Source organism: Myodes glareolus, chromosome 2 (assembly GCF_982192425.1).
Source record: "Myodes glareolus chromosome 2, mMyoGla1.1, whole genome shotgun sequence".
Lineage (NCBI taxonomy): Eukaryota > Metazoa > Chordata > Mammalia > Rodentia > Cricetidae > Myodes > Myodes glareolus.
The window spans coordinates 19,338,265-19,353,907 of NC_142027.1; the positions used below are offsets into that span (position 1 = coordinate 19,338,265).

The 15,643-nt window shown below is 36.1% G+C and overlaps 1 protein-coding gene across 2 annotated transcripts in view; it reads right to left on the minus strand.

Moving 5' to 3' along the window:
• The window catches only part of Ncam2 (neural cell adhesion molecule 2), a 409,212-nt gene extending 393,800 nt beyond the window's left edge, over positions 1-15,412 (minus strand). The window contains exon 1 of one of the 2 annotated variants that reach the window (XM_048422798.3): positions 15,188-15,408. In XM_048422798.3, coding sequence (XP_048278755.2) covers positions 15,188-15,242 — 55 coding nt within the window. In that variant the 5' untranslated portion in view covers positions 15,243-15,408. Of the gene's footprint in view, positions 1-15,187 lie in introns of both variants that reach the window. The other variant, XM_085685717.2, reaches the window with a different exon arrangement.
• Between the last annotated feature and the right edge of the window lie 231 nt (positions 15,413-15,643).

The window sequence follows — 15,643 nt, forward strand, 5'->3', positions numbered from 1 at the left end:
AGTGTTTTTTTTGACAAAACAGCTCTTTAGAATAACATATGGGCAGAAACATTTAACAACAAATTCCCCACTTATTTAACCTTTTCATTCATCCATTAGGTGGACAGAAACTTTGAGCAATTGTCTGGTTCAGATGAAGAAACTTTCTGTGTTAGTAACAGAAAATGTTTGTTTCTATCAAGGGCATTCGTATTATCACATCAATGGTGTTCTACTAAACATTGATAAGTTTGTGCCTATTCATATAAAATGATTCTACTAACAAGAAATGAGGCAGGTTCATTGCACAATATATGTAGATGTTCATATCTATGACAGCCATTTAAACAAATTTTATTTATTTCCTAAGTTGAGAAATTAACACAAACAATGTTGTGTAGTTGAGAGCTAAGTGTTACTGACATAACCACATATGTAGATGTTCATATCTATGGTAGCCAATTAAACAATTATCTACTTATTTCCTAAATTGAGATATTATTGCACACAAAGTCATGTCGTTGAGAGCGAAGTGTTCCTGAATAAAGAGAAAAGAGCCAAATTATAACTAGAAATGAGCAATGCAAACTGCCTCCACCTGGTCTTTTACAAGCAACAGTAGACTTTTGGTTTTTTTTAATGCATTCTGAATAGCTCTTCTTTTATTTGCTCCTAAAAGCATTCTTAAACTGATGTAATTTTATTATTGAAGTATTCTCTAAGTCAATCACAAAATGAAGACTTACTTAATAATTAATGATTCCTGTGTTTTACAATAAGAAAGCCATTTGAAAGCTACGTATTTAAATATTAATGGAATAGAGTCCTTAATGAATTATACTACTAAACCTACACATTTAAGTTGTCCCACTATAAAGGCATCATAAACCTCACATTGTCATCAATAACTGCTCCTGATCTTCAAACCAAATTCATTTTGTAGGTTTCTAAAGCGCATACTCATTGACTCACTAAACTTAAACTAAAATATATCCTCATTGATTCACTAAACTTAAATCCCCCATTCAAAAGAAATGTTTTAAGGATAATATAGATCTATTTGCTTTCATTTTTGAAGAAACTTTTATACGAGTTCACAATCCTCCCAAGTACGGATTCCTGTTGAACCTATCTTCTTTATTGGTAATTGCAGTACTTGTTTTGGTAATATGCATTCTATCTACCGCAAAGAAATATCAAATTTGTTTTCAATTTGTTTCTCCCTGATAATCAAGGTCAGTGAGATTGTTTTCATTTCTTCTTGGCCACTTACATTTTGTTTTGTTTTATGCTGTTCTGTTTTTGAGAAGTACTGTGTCTGACCTTTTGTCCCATTACTTGTTATTACTATTTTAACAATTTAATTCATTTTTAACTATGGCACTACCCTTCCTTTTTTCCTCCCTCCATCCCTCCTCCTCTCTCTTTCACTCTTTTTCTTTCTGTCATCCTTCCTTCTTTATCTGTTTGATTCTGTTCTTCTTTATTTGTCAAACATTCAAATATATTTAACATATCCCTACTTAGCGAAAGTATATTTTGTAAATACTTCCCATAATTTTAAACAGATAATAATTTTGTTGATGGTAGACTGGTATTCCAAAGGACTTAAGCTTCACAGCACTCTATGTATCTATTCTTGCTTTTACAGCTTGTGCTTTAGGCTCACATGACCCAGGGATCCTAATGTGAAGTAGAATAAAAGGAGATTAAATCTGTGTCTCACAGAAACATTTGCACAATCTCTTCACTGAATCACTTATCACAATGCTCATTGTCCATATAACTATAAGCCCAGACAAAGAGGTAGATGTTGTCATTAGAATAAATGTAAACAGACCTAGAAAACATCAAAATATTTGAAAATAGCCAAGTATAGAAAGCAAAGTATGATCTCAATTTCCAGGAAATTTAAAATAATCTTATGGAAGCAAATAATAGGACACTCATTGGAAGAAGATCAAGGATAGAAATCATGGAGATGCTGGGTTAAAAGAGAACAGATACAGTAAGAGAAGTTAAACAATTTCTGGAAATTATTCTCTAGCATTCTGGCTATAGCCAATAGTAACGTATTGCATACTTAAAATCTGTTAAGAAATTATACCCTATGTGTATCAACAAAATGGAATTATGTGACTATTTTAATTTGCTTGACTAATAGTATCACAATACATAAAAACATCACTTATATATGCAAGTTTGGTGCTGCTTCCTTTCTATGGTTGCATTAGAAACAAAATGGTTGGGAAGATGAAAAGGGCAAAGAAGCAGATCTGCTCCTGGCACATGCCTTCTCTGTTCAGAGATAGCTCGCTTCTTCACAAGAGAACGCTTGAGTCAGTGGAATAACAAGTCTTCATCTTATCATATGATAAATACAATTCTACATAAAGCAATCTCTTTACTTGTTAAACTATTGTTCAAATTCCAATATGTGATTAAATAACAAAAGTAAAGTAGTTCATATGAAAATACCCTGTGGAGGGACTATAAACTTTCCCACTTTAACTAATTCAACAAATATTCATAAATTTAGGGTTTGTGGAAGAAGCAAAGCTGTCTGTAGACATTGTGTATTATTGGGTATCTCCTACCCAATATCATGTAGGCAACTATTTCAGATGAGATTTTGTATTATCAGTAACCTGCATTCCATTGTCTTTCAGGTGATTAACAGTATTCTTTGAAACAAATCTGCTCTTTTCTTTAAGTACTTTCCCTTCAACCCGAGTTCCCTGGGTTTTGTTTATTCTGCTTCAAGGTGAGATGTGTTACATAATATTAATTAAACTTGTGAAACCTAAATTTCTCCTGCCACACCATGGCATCCATATGCATCAATTGAAGAACAGCTATCCAGTGGGGAGATGGGGTGAAAAGGCAGCTAACTAGGAAGAATTAAGGCAAAATGATACGTCAGAAATCCCCATTTCAATCAGAGAATATAGTTTAATATTTTAATTTTCTTAGCATAAGGTAATTATGGTCTGCTTAAAGAAGTCATTGTTCACTAATGGCTGCTCATTGTAGGAAGAGGAACATTTCTGATAAAATCTTTCATTATAATATACTTGAAATAGGAACTCAAAAATATAGTAAACTCTGAGTGTAGCATAATATTTAGAATTCGGTGCTAACCTTATATTAGGGACATGAGAATATTGAAGTTAGACTTTTTAGGAACAATTTTAGCTATGATAATTGAAGTTTACAAAAGCCAGGAAGGTGATGTGATATCTTCTTGAGTTTTGTTTTTAAATTACAAACCTTGTACAAACCCTCCAGAGGCAGTGCACACTAGCATTAAGGCTATGAGGGGGTTTTAAAATGAAATTACTCATCTAGATTACCAAAGTGATTATGAATTAGACAAAAATTGAGGGAGAAATGAAAGTAAAATGAATGAGTCAGCAGGGCCCTAAATCACTAATTGAAAATTGTATTTGAAGTTAAAAGAGCCATACCCCAAAACAGTAACGTTAGAGAAGAATTAGTGAGCAGACAAAGGACAAATAACTATTATGTCGAGGTACTCTGAGGTATCACAAAAAGTACTCTGTGCAATTGAATGCTGTCATCTCTGGAAGTAGTCCTTGAGAATGACAGCAGAACATCATTAAAATGGCAGATGTGGCTACCAGTCAAAAGAGGACGTTGGAGTTAAATATATTTAATTTAAAGTATAAGCAATTTGAAGAGCCAATTAAAATAGTATAAAACAATGAGTTCTATATTTTTCTCTTTTATTCTATAGGTACAATTTAGAACTGGTTTCCAATAAACATTGAATAAATGAAAAACTTTTATTCACCTACCCAGATGATGCTTATTTTAAAGACTTTGAATACTTGCTTTATTGACATAATGGACATTTCTTTGTGACAATGTTTGTGTTTATTGTACTATATAAATAAACTCTATCACTCTAAATCATTTTAATTCATTTTGTGAAATACATATATATGCATCATTCAGACACACACATATATGCATATGTATACATGCACACACAATATATATACATATATTTATGCGTATATATATGAATACACCAAAAGTCTAAACTCCATTATGATTTCCAATGCTTTATGAATATAGGGCTTCAAATTCTAAAATTTATAGCATAAATTAACTTTGATATATTCACAGTCTATTTTTCAGTGAAAAGATAAGATCATTAATAAAATAGTGTCACCATGCTGCTCCTCATAAATTAAATAATCATTTCTAATTTATTATACAATGTGTCTATCACAATCATGGTTGTGATATAAATAAAACACTTGAAGTAAATACCCAGAGCAACAAAGAGTGTATTCCCAACAAACTGAACCATTATGCAAACTGAAGAACAAATCTATTTTAAAATAAACTGTCACTTTGGTTTACTTTTTCTAGTTAGGAAGCAAATATTCACTCAGTATTTATTTGGTAAGCATCCATTGTTTTTCCAAGAACACACAAACTGATTTACAATGAAGTCTCTAATCAAATACATCACTTACGAAGAGAAGTCAGAGCAGCAAGGCTTGCTTGCCTTTGTGGGGTTCACACAGAAAAGGGCCATGAAAGTTAGGAAGTTTGATGAGCTGACTCCAGGAACACTGCCGTCTTGAGCAGTAACTAGCAGGTAATAAATATTTAATTTATACATGTTAGAAAAATGAATACTACTTTTAATGTGTGGTTAAAACTAAAACATAAGGAAGTGTAAAATTCTACAGGTTAAAATACACAAGCCAGACACACAGATTTTAAATGAATTCAGGATAAGCATATTTAGCATATATCACAACATACAAGGGATGCAAACACACAGGGTGGTGAAAATGCTTAAAATGTAAAAGTAACTTTTCTCAGTTAGTAGCACCCATTAAATGATATGAGGAATAGAGTTCTAGTTACCATTTCAAGCAGCCCATAAGATCAGTCCAAATGGTGTTTTAAGAACCGTAGAAAACAAATATACAAACTCAAATGAGAAGTTACTTAGATAACACTTTCATTCACAGTGATCAATCTAAGTTGAGGTAAATGCATAAAGATATTTAAAAAGTATGGACTATATAGAGTGAAAGATCCATATCAATTTTAAGTATTTCTTCTAGTATAAATGTGATCCCTTTAAGATACAATACACTTCATTTCAATGTAGTAACACTAATATTTATGATAACTTGTCCTTTTTGAATAAGTAAATTACCATTGTCTGGAAAACCTCTTTTCAAGTAGTGTACATGGTATATATTTGAAAACATTGAGTCTTACTTTTAACTGTCATATTTGATCATTGGAATTTACAGATATACATATACATATATATATACATATAATTTATTGTTGCATATGCCAAAAAAATCCAATTTTCAGTTTCTGAGATTTGGAACTTTGCTTAATTTCTGTTTGTGGAAAGTTACAGAGATAAAGGTAATAAGTTGCAAGCAGAGTTAGGTGTTTCTGAGGAGTATGCAAAATAACATACTCTTCACACCAGCTCTTCGCACACTTCTTAAACACAAAACACAATGAATTTCTGTGTAAAGAAGGCATTTTCATCATCCCATTTTTCATGTTTATTTTGTTTTATGATGTATGCTGAAAACAAGGCTGTGATGTTTGCTGTTAGAGGCAAAAATGAAATTGGTCTACCTGGGTATGTATTCAATATTTTTGATCTATAAAAAGCCTATAGGTTAAGCAAACTACTAGTGTAAAAATATTCAGATAGTCCAGTATTAAAACGTTATAAATCTTCCTATATGGTACAAGTTGTTTTAATTTAAAGGGCATGAGATTATAACTTTTTACTGTTAGGTTGATAACTAGAATGTATTAGGCTCAGGTTCAACACCCAGCCTCACTTCATATACTACACACACACACACACACACACACTCATTCACACACACACTCATTCACACACACACATCACTTGACTGATCTGTCATTAATACATAATGCATATGTGCATTTATTTGGATGTTGGAAATATGTGTTCAAACAAATCTTATCTGCATTTTTGTAAGCCTAGACTGAACTATAACATTATAGTTTAGAGTAAGTCATTTTATTTTATTTCTATTTATTTATTTACTTACTTACTTACTTCAATCTGGCTTTTCAAGACAGAGTTTCTGTGTGTAACAGCCCTGGCTATCCTGAAACTTGCTTTGTTGACTAATGTGGTCTTGAACTCACAGAGATCTTCCTGCCTCTACCTACCATGAACTGGAATTAAAGGCATGCACATCACCACTGATCCATAGGAACAATATTAATGCAAAGAAACCCAGGTATTGTAAATTTTGTGCAATAAAAGTATCAATGTTTATAAAAGTAGAGTAAGAGTAAGAACATTTAAAGCCCTCAGAGGTTTGTAGGATGGTTCTAACAGAAACATACAACCACTGTGATGACATCAGACATGCCATATTTTACATAGCAATCTTAATTACAAGCTACATATGTGAAATTTCTACTGGTATTTGTGCCCAGTTTTGCATATACTTCCATCAAGGTGCAAGCTATGTAGAACATTCATTTCAAACCCAAACATTTTTTAGAAAATAAGACAATAAAGTAATAATCAGCAGTTTTTACAAAACCAAGTGATTTTTCAGCTCCTTCATCTACCATTTCACTGTAACAGACACAAGTATGGACAGTAATGAAGAATTTCGTAGATCCTAACACAACCAGCACTTGTAATAAAAGAAAGTGCATGAGTGGAATTTCTTTATTTGGATTTGTCTTTATGAATTGTTATTGCTTTCTCTTTTACTGTGTAAGCTTTCTTTTCAGCATCTAAAAATTAAAGAACTAGGAAAATACTGCATTGGCTACCACAATTTCTACACTATAGTCTATCACTTCAGTATATACCTTTAGCAAATTCAGAGAGATGTTTCAAAAAACATGGATTATAGCAAAACCAACTGAAATACAGCTTGAATATATTTAATGATCATTAACTATAAATTTGGGATGGCAGGCCAGAGAACACACTTAAAAGCTCTACACAAATCAGTCACTCTCAATCTCAGGTACATCATCTATGAAATATGATTTAATCAGGAATAAATGAGGTAATGTGTCAAGTGCTCACCACAGTTACACAGCATAAAATTGGCACTCAAAATATTATTCCCTTTAACTTCTCTTGGACACTAATGGAAACATTTTCAGCTATGTATGTGCAGTACCAAAAGCCTGAGAGTGTCATTTCAGCTTTTAGTTTTCTACAACTATACATATAGTGTATGAGTGTTTCATGGTGTTATGAATGCATGCATCCCGATTTTTGTGTCTATGAATGTAAAAATATATGGATATACACATTTACAAAGTTATATGTGGGAAAGGACCTAGGTTGTGTGGTTATCCTCATCACTTTCTACCATTTATTTATTTGTTTATTGATTGATTGATTTACTTACTTACTTATTTTGAGACTATCTCAGTAAACCTATAGACTCCTGACTTTCAACTAAGCTGACTAGCTTTAGAGATACAAGTGTTCACCTGCCCCTGCAACCCTTCCACTGAGATTACAATTACCCAACACTGTGCTCAGCTCTTTATGATTTTTTTTTCCAAAAGTACATAAGTCGATTTTCTTCATTTGGATTTCTTCATTGTACCTAACTTAACCATTCAAACCTTTTTTCACACGTAGTTTTCTACAATTATAACTATTTGCACATATTAATTATATAGTCTAATGAATTTTAACTGTGATAGATAGATAGATGATAGATAGATAGATGATAGGTAGATGATAGATAGATAGATGATAGATAGATGATAGATAGATAGATAGATAGATAGATAGATAGATAGATAGATAGATAGATAGGCAGAGATATATCTTCCAAATTAAACTTGCATGGGACATGTTTGCTTTCACCAGGCCAGGTGGCATATGCCTTTAAGCCAAGCATTGAGAGGCAGAGGAAGGCAACCTATGGGAGTTCAGGACCAGTGTGGTCAACATAACAAGTTCCAAAATAGACAGAGCTATATAATAGAAAGAACATCTTCAAAAACCATAGAAAATAAAAATTTTATTGTATTTTTTTTTGAGAGGGCTTCTCTGTGAAACAGTCCAGCTGTCCTGGATCTTTCTTTACAGCCCAGATTGGCCATGAAGTCACTGAGATCGTCATGCCTCTGCCTCCCAAGTACTGGGATTAAAGATATTAAAGACATGACACCACTGCCCAGCAAAAATAAAATTTAATAAAAGATATATTTATACTTTCAGAGATTCATGCTGTGTCCACTAATTCCTTCTTCATTTTTTATCTTTGGCCCATATAGCACATGGCCAGTACCTTACAAACATCTTTATCAATCTGCTTTCCTGTTCAATATCTAGGTCTAAAAGATCAACCAAAGTATCAAACTTAGGACTGATTCAAACACTTTCTGCCTTCGTAGCCCACAGTATCCCATACTCGATGCCATGTCTAACCTTTCTCAATCAACCAATAGATTAAACAACTGAATACATAGAGCTGGATTATTTCTGTCCCTGAGACAGCTGCATCCTTTTCTGCAAGTGGCTGATGTTGTTCCCCCCCACCCCCGTGTCATTGTCTTCATTTACTCTATACATTTTGAAGCTCTCTGTTGCACTGAGTAGAAAAGTGTTTTCATGAGAATAGACTCCACTTTAAATGTGTCTCAAGTTCACATTCTCATTTTCCAGTATTCAGACTAGGCATTTGTGTTTTCTGTGTCTTGGGTAACCATGAGAAAAGCAAAGGTAATGGAAATAGAATATTGCCTCACAATTAAGCTTCACCATGAGCAGTCAATGAATTTTCATTAAGATAAGGGATGAATGTCAAGGACTCTCTCTGACCTTTGAATAATCAATCATATGATATCTTCTGATGTTTCACAACGTTTGTGCTGGATGATTTCTCATTTGCTTTCTCATATGTATCTTTAATTTTTCCAATCTATATTTTATTTATTTTCTCAACTGCCAATATGGACTACCATTCTCTATCAATCAACATGAATGCAGATTTTTCAGCAAAAACATCAAGCATTTTTAGAAAAAAAAAACACAAATAATGAAATACAAGTAAAGACTAATTAGTAATTCCAAATAATGGCTATTCGCAATTGATCTGAGAAATCAGATGCTTTCTCCGTATTTCAATTTCTTTCCCATAAATGTAAACACAAAATCTTTATAAACTTGAGTTACAAAGTGACAATAATCACATTAAAAAAGAATATGATGAGAAGGTACTCACCTTGCACCCATTCAGTGTTTGTGAATTAGTCAACTGATAAAAGACACCAAATTAAAATGTATCTTGGTGTACACATGTGAGTGGTGTGTGATATATGTTTTTGTTGGTGGTGGTGTTATAGCTGGGCTTGGTTGGTATGGTAGATTACTGCTTTTCAAGAGTTGCAAATCAAACCTGGGGTCTCCTGGAGAGAAAGCTCACACTATTAGCTTAGCCACACCTTCATGCCTGTCCTCACATTTCCACTTTTCTACCAACCTCCATGTGGTAGATACACATTTACATTAATTTACCAGATAAACTGCTGACATTAATTTTTATACCATATATTTCTGAATGTGGGGCCACTGACACGAGCATACTTGATCTAATAATAGTCACACTCTTAAATAAGCCTGACTCTCCCTCTCCTAGATGTCATCATCTCTTTCTAAGCTCTCAGTTAAGAGTCGGGTTAAGTAATATCTCCCCAATCCCTATCAGGATTAAGGTTGGCTTGATCTTCTGCAGGTCATCTACAGGCAACCACAGAGACTCTGAGTCTTATTCAGACAATGTCATTTTATTATTTTTCTGACTTTTCCAATCTCTAAATTTTTACATCTACAAAAAAATGGTGTTGTGTAATGTGCACTAAGCACATGGAAACTAGAGCTCTAGCTATTGCCCACATAGTTTTCTAGTTGATACTCATTTAAGTCGCTTATCCTGACTATGTGTCCACTCTAAGCATCCAGTGTAACTCATAGCTCAAGATCTTTCACTAACATCACCTTGAAAATTTAAAACTCATACATATGTCTTAGGTTTGGAAATGGAGCCCTGTAAAGTTGTTCATTATACAATGTATGCAATTGTTCTACTACTTCTGCCTAAGGAGGTTTCTTCAACATAGCAGATATAAAGAAATAAACAAATAAATATATGATTAAATGATGAGAGTTCCAGCTATCAATGAATTTAATAGTCTTTAATCATGTAAGATATTTCTAATTACAAAGCAAATTTTGCTGATTTTATATAATTGAATAAGAGAGGTATTTCAATATGTTACTAAATTTTGTCTGCCTGCTTATTATTGAATATAGTGAACAAAATCTGAAATAATAAGCTTGATATTATGCACGGTGCCTGCAGGTATCAGTAGGACAGCTATTCCTCATGGTTGAGCATCAAGATCAAGCAATAGGATATGTGCAGGTCAAAATTTTAAGTGAGCAAATTGATGTTTTGAGAATTTCAGCTGTTTCCTCAAGGTCAAGAGCCCCTCGGTAGTCTGTGCCTTATGATCTCAAAGACAATGACTTTGATTTTCCCAGTGATACAATCTTAATAATGCAGAAACAAAAACCTGTAATCAATGGAAAGATTCTTAAACATGTCTTCCCTTTTCTATGATAAAGATTCTCAAAATTCTTTTGCACCCATTTTAATTATTTAAATCTAGGAAAGTCTGGCCATGACATCATAGCCTTCTAACATAACTGGTGGTACTTGATTAACTGATAGAGGCACAGTAATGTATGTCCCTCAGAAAGAAATGCTGTCAGCTATTTAGTATTAGCACCTGTATAATATAAAACAGCAAAGATCCATTAAAATATTCAAAAGGGTTCAACAGAAAAGTACATGTGTTTGTCTGAACAATTAATGACAGCTTAACTCAGTTAATTGGCAGAATGTTACTTTTAATAAAAGTGCTGGTTGCTTCTTAATGTGTTCTCCTATCATGTAATTTGGAAAATTAAAAGCAATTTATAATCTTTTAAATAGCCTTAGTCTCAATAAAATTGGCAGGATATAAAGATGCAAGGAATTCAAAATTTTCTGAATTCAGTAAAACCTGAGAACCAAGCATACATTCCTTATAAGAATACTAATATTATTTAAATGATTGTGTATATTCCAAGAGCCAGATTAATGTCATTGTGGATAAAAATAACAACAGAACTCCAGATAAAACTCTGTCTCCTGTCTCCTATTAATTGAACATTTTCCTTTACACTATCAGAAGTCCATTGTTAAGATGATGACCCTGGAAAAAAAGATAAGTCAGAATGATTTTCCCAGTGTCAAATGCCAAAGAATGCAGCAGGATCAGGTCCAGAGACTTCCAAATGTAGATGCTCTCCTTGCATTTCAGCTCCTCTACTTCAAAATAAGCCCCACTATTCAGCTGGTTACTAGCTTCAGACTGGCTTTCCCTGTTTCACAACAAACCAGCTCATTTGGGAAAGAAGGCCATTTTTATTTACAAAATTATATGAAGCTTGACCTTTTTCCTTTACTGAATGAGGTTCTTTTGTTCCCTTAATTGCTTCTTCTGTAAGATATTAAGTCTGAGAGAACCTCGGTCCCCTGTGTTGATGAAAAAAAAAACTCATCTGACACTCGGGACTTACCAACTTCTCCTATTGCCCACTGGGCTCAGATTCAGCTTGGGAAATGAAAGTGAGAGCAGCAGGCATCACGCCGGGGAGGGACTACTTTGGGCTATTCACTGACAAAAAAAACCCATGAATTTACAGAGCCTATCTTTCCTAAGTTAAATGTACATGCAGTTGATTCAATAGAAATCTCACACAAAGAGGATGCAGGCAAAGAAATAGAGCAGGGTAGACAGATACAGGTTTAAGGAGAAGCCCATTAACTGTTACAGCCTATACATAGGGGCCATTTGCGGACTTGTAGCTAGTAGGCACACACACGTCTGTGCTGTCTTCAGAAGGTACAGATCTCTAGTGATCAGTCACTTCCTATCATTTTCCCAGAAAGAAAAAATTGTAAGCTGATGTCCAGATTCTCTCAGTGAGTGGGCATTTCAGAGGTCCCCTGCCCATGATTTAGGCTTAAGGATGCAATGCATGGCTGACACGCACTGCACTGAGTGGACCAGCACTGCTAGGTTTCGGTGGAGCAGCGCTTCTGTTTTTCATCTGTGAACAACAGTAACAGACTGGGTGGAATGAATCATATTAAATGATTCCTAAAAGAAAATGAAAATGATCTTAAGCATGCAAGAAGTTTGAGAAGCAACCATTTTCTATTTCGGTTTGAGACTCTGACTAACAGACAGAAAATGCCCTGTTAATGAGAGACTTGGTAGAGATTTATGACAACAGAGGCTGTGACCAAGTCTTAAATATAAGGTAAAGGCAATCGCACAAGTCAAAGAATTATACATTTCTTCCCATGGACAACTACATTCAAAGTTAACAATCTCCCTTCATTAGATAGTAATCCTTCAGTGGAAATGGTAGGCTTTTAAAGGAACATTTCTATTTCAAATTTTAATAATAAAAAAACCTTTCACTAGCATGAACAATAACACAGGGTTGAAAGTAAGCTATTAGGCCTCGTTAGCTAATTGTGGTATTGGCATCCACTTAGGTTAGCTGGTTTTTCACTTGGGTCATTTTTGTCCATTCAACTGTTGTGGTTCCAAACGTTTTGACTACTTAAAAGGGAATACTTCATCGTTGCCTTTCCCCAGTCAAACTGCACACCACTTTCCCCAACCAACGGCTTCAATCATGCTCCATAAAATCCCCTGCAAGTGTATTGTTGGGATCATAAATCAGCCAGCTGAGGCTTTCGTATTTCCAAGGTAAGCCAGAGGGTCACTGGCTGGTAGGTTTTCATGGCTCCATCAAAATAAATAAATAAATAAATAAATAAAAGAATAAACAGAAATGTGAGTTACGCACGGTTCATTAAAAAAGGAAAAACAGCTCCCAGTGGTGTGTCGGATACTTGCTGCTGCACCCTTAATTAGAGAGGAAAACAGCAGCCTAGAGAAATTAGGCACTGCAATAAGGACTTCTGTTTCTAGGCATCTTTGACTTCATTACGACACATGGCTCAGCAACACTACATGCTTGTTCACACAAAAGCTAGTTCCCCCGGATACTCAACTATGGCTCTCTGCGTGTCATACCACTGCACTAGACTGAGATCTTCTTTACAAAGATGCCATCCTTCTGCCCTGTTTCGTTGACAGGGAATATGGGTTCCCCTGCAGGCATGCTTCCGTTCTACAGTTCTCTGGAACTACCCTGTGCACTGATTATACATCAGCTGGATCACAATTTCAAATAAATGTTACATATAGAAACCCAAGGTGGATCTGTCTTTGTGTACTATTTCTACCTAGATACTTAAACATTCCAGCCTCCCTCCGATCCCTGAATTCCAACACCTTTCGCATCAGCAATGATGAATGCACAGACTGGAAAACTGAGCTGATTTTCTCCAGACACCTCACAGGCTAATCATCAGCCTGCAGGAACTTGTCCCATATTACTCTACACTACACTCGCCTAATTGCATCTAAGTTACATTCTCAGCCTGTCTGTTCAGATTCAGACCGGTCTGTGTTATAAATGAACAGTTAAACACAATCAGCAGCCTTCCAAAAGTGACAGCTTGTATCTCGTCATGCACAAGGGTATGGCATACTGATCTTTGCAAGGGAAGTGACTGAATTAATGAACGAGACTAATATTAGCTTCAGATGAATCTATCTGCAATTTTTCCAAGACTAATATCTCCCATCCTATGTTAGGATAAGAAAAAGAGGAGCTCCTGACTGAGGTACTTTATAAATGAGAGGAATATCCGGCATGTGCATTCTAACTTTGGAACATAAAAATCTGCATCCAATCGCGGTTCATCATTTACTAACACTGTAGTTTGAAGAGAAGGACAGAGAAAGGAAGGATTTACATCCAAAATGCCAAGCCCTGCTGAAGAATGATAGAAGGACAGTGTGTGCGAGAGCAGAAACAATCATTTCTTGCTTAATATGGAGTTCTACCACCCCCTGCTGGACCAAATGAGCAACGCCGAAGAGGTGAAAAAATGCTTAGAATTGGATTTAGAGAAGATATTTTAACTTATCTTGAAATTTATTAATTTCGTAGAAAATGCAGCCCAAACAATATGGCATTTCTATACTTCCCAACAAAATGAAAAACCATGAATATTCCCACTGCCTTTAACGAATTCCACCATCGCACATTTTGACATTTTGTCTCCCACATTAAATGTCCAAACTTGTCTGGACAGTTGAAAACCTTTCGAATGATTGTGAATATATTTTATGCGAACGTGTACTATGTAAGACAAAAAGATAAATTCATATCTTCTACACAGAAGGCTAGCAGAGATCGCTTCAATCAATTGTCCCTAGGGTTATTCTACACAGTCTTTTTTCCTCCCCCACCCAAATTAAAAAAAAAAAAAATGCTCCACAACCTCCCAAATCCCTTACAGGTGTAATTCAAATCGGATGTTAGAATGTGTTCGGATTTTTCTATATTCACAGGAGGGTGGGGGTCACAATGAATGCCAGCAACACAACCCTAGTTTTAGCCATTTGCTGTCTTACAGCATCTATGGCCCGTTAGTTTCCAACATAAATAAGCCATCAAACGTTCACTTCACAGCCAAGAATAGGTGTTGGGAAAGGAGAAAAAAATCTCCAAGAATTGAATTTCTTGCACATCACAGAGATTTTTTTGATAAAAGACTTTAATGCTGATAGTTTTTGTCGCTTCTGTAAAACACCACTGTGCCCTTCCCTTCCGCAACCTCAGATATTTAACTATGAATACACACCAACAACACTCATCCAATTTCGGGTAATAAGAGAGAAAGCCAAAAAAATCCCAGAAGAAACAGCAGTTTCCCCCGATCTCTCTCCCACCGATGCCTAGCTCCAATTCTGCACGGTCTCCTCTTATTTAAGGGTCCTTCGAGCCAACAGAGAAAATTTTAGGGACAGCCAAAAGAAAGAGCTAAAATCCTAACAGTCGCCTGGAGAAGCACCGCAACTTTGGTGCCTTGGTTCCATCGCTCCAGTGCCTCGCTCTTTGCCTCTCTGGGTTGGGTGAAAGGGGGAGGGAAAGTAAAGCCAGAAAGCCGCACACTCCTACCTTGCCCGCTACTGACAAGCAACCCGAGCAGGTAGAAGGAGAGGAGGAGGCTCATGTTCAGGACGTGACACCGGCGGACAGTTCCAAAGTTATTAAGTCCAGCCCCGGAGAGAGAACCTTCCGCTGCCACGGCCGTCTCTGCTAGCCCGCCGCCGCTCCCGGCTGCCCCAGCCGCCCGCAGCCCGCGCGCTCCTCCTCGCAAAGTGACTGCAAGCTCCGCGCCTTGCCGCACTATATCCAGGCGGCGGCGGCGGCGGCAGCAGCGGCCGCCGCGGCGGCAGCGGAGCTGGCGGGAGGAGGCGGGGGCGGGACGGGGCGGGGAGGCGCGGCCCCGGCGGATCCCTCCGCGCGCACGCTGTCTCAGCCAGGCACGCGCGGCCCCGGAATTCGTCCGCAGTGGAGCCCCCGGCCATGGGTTCGAGCCCGGGAGCTTCCTGCTTAGGGAGTCTGATGTGA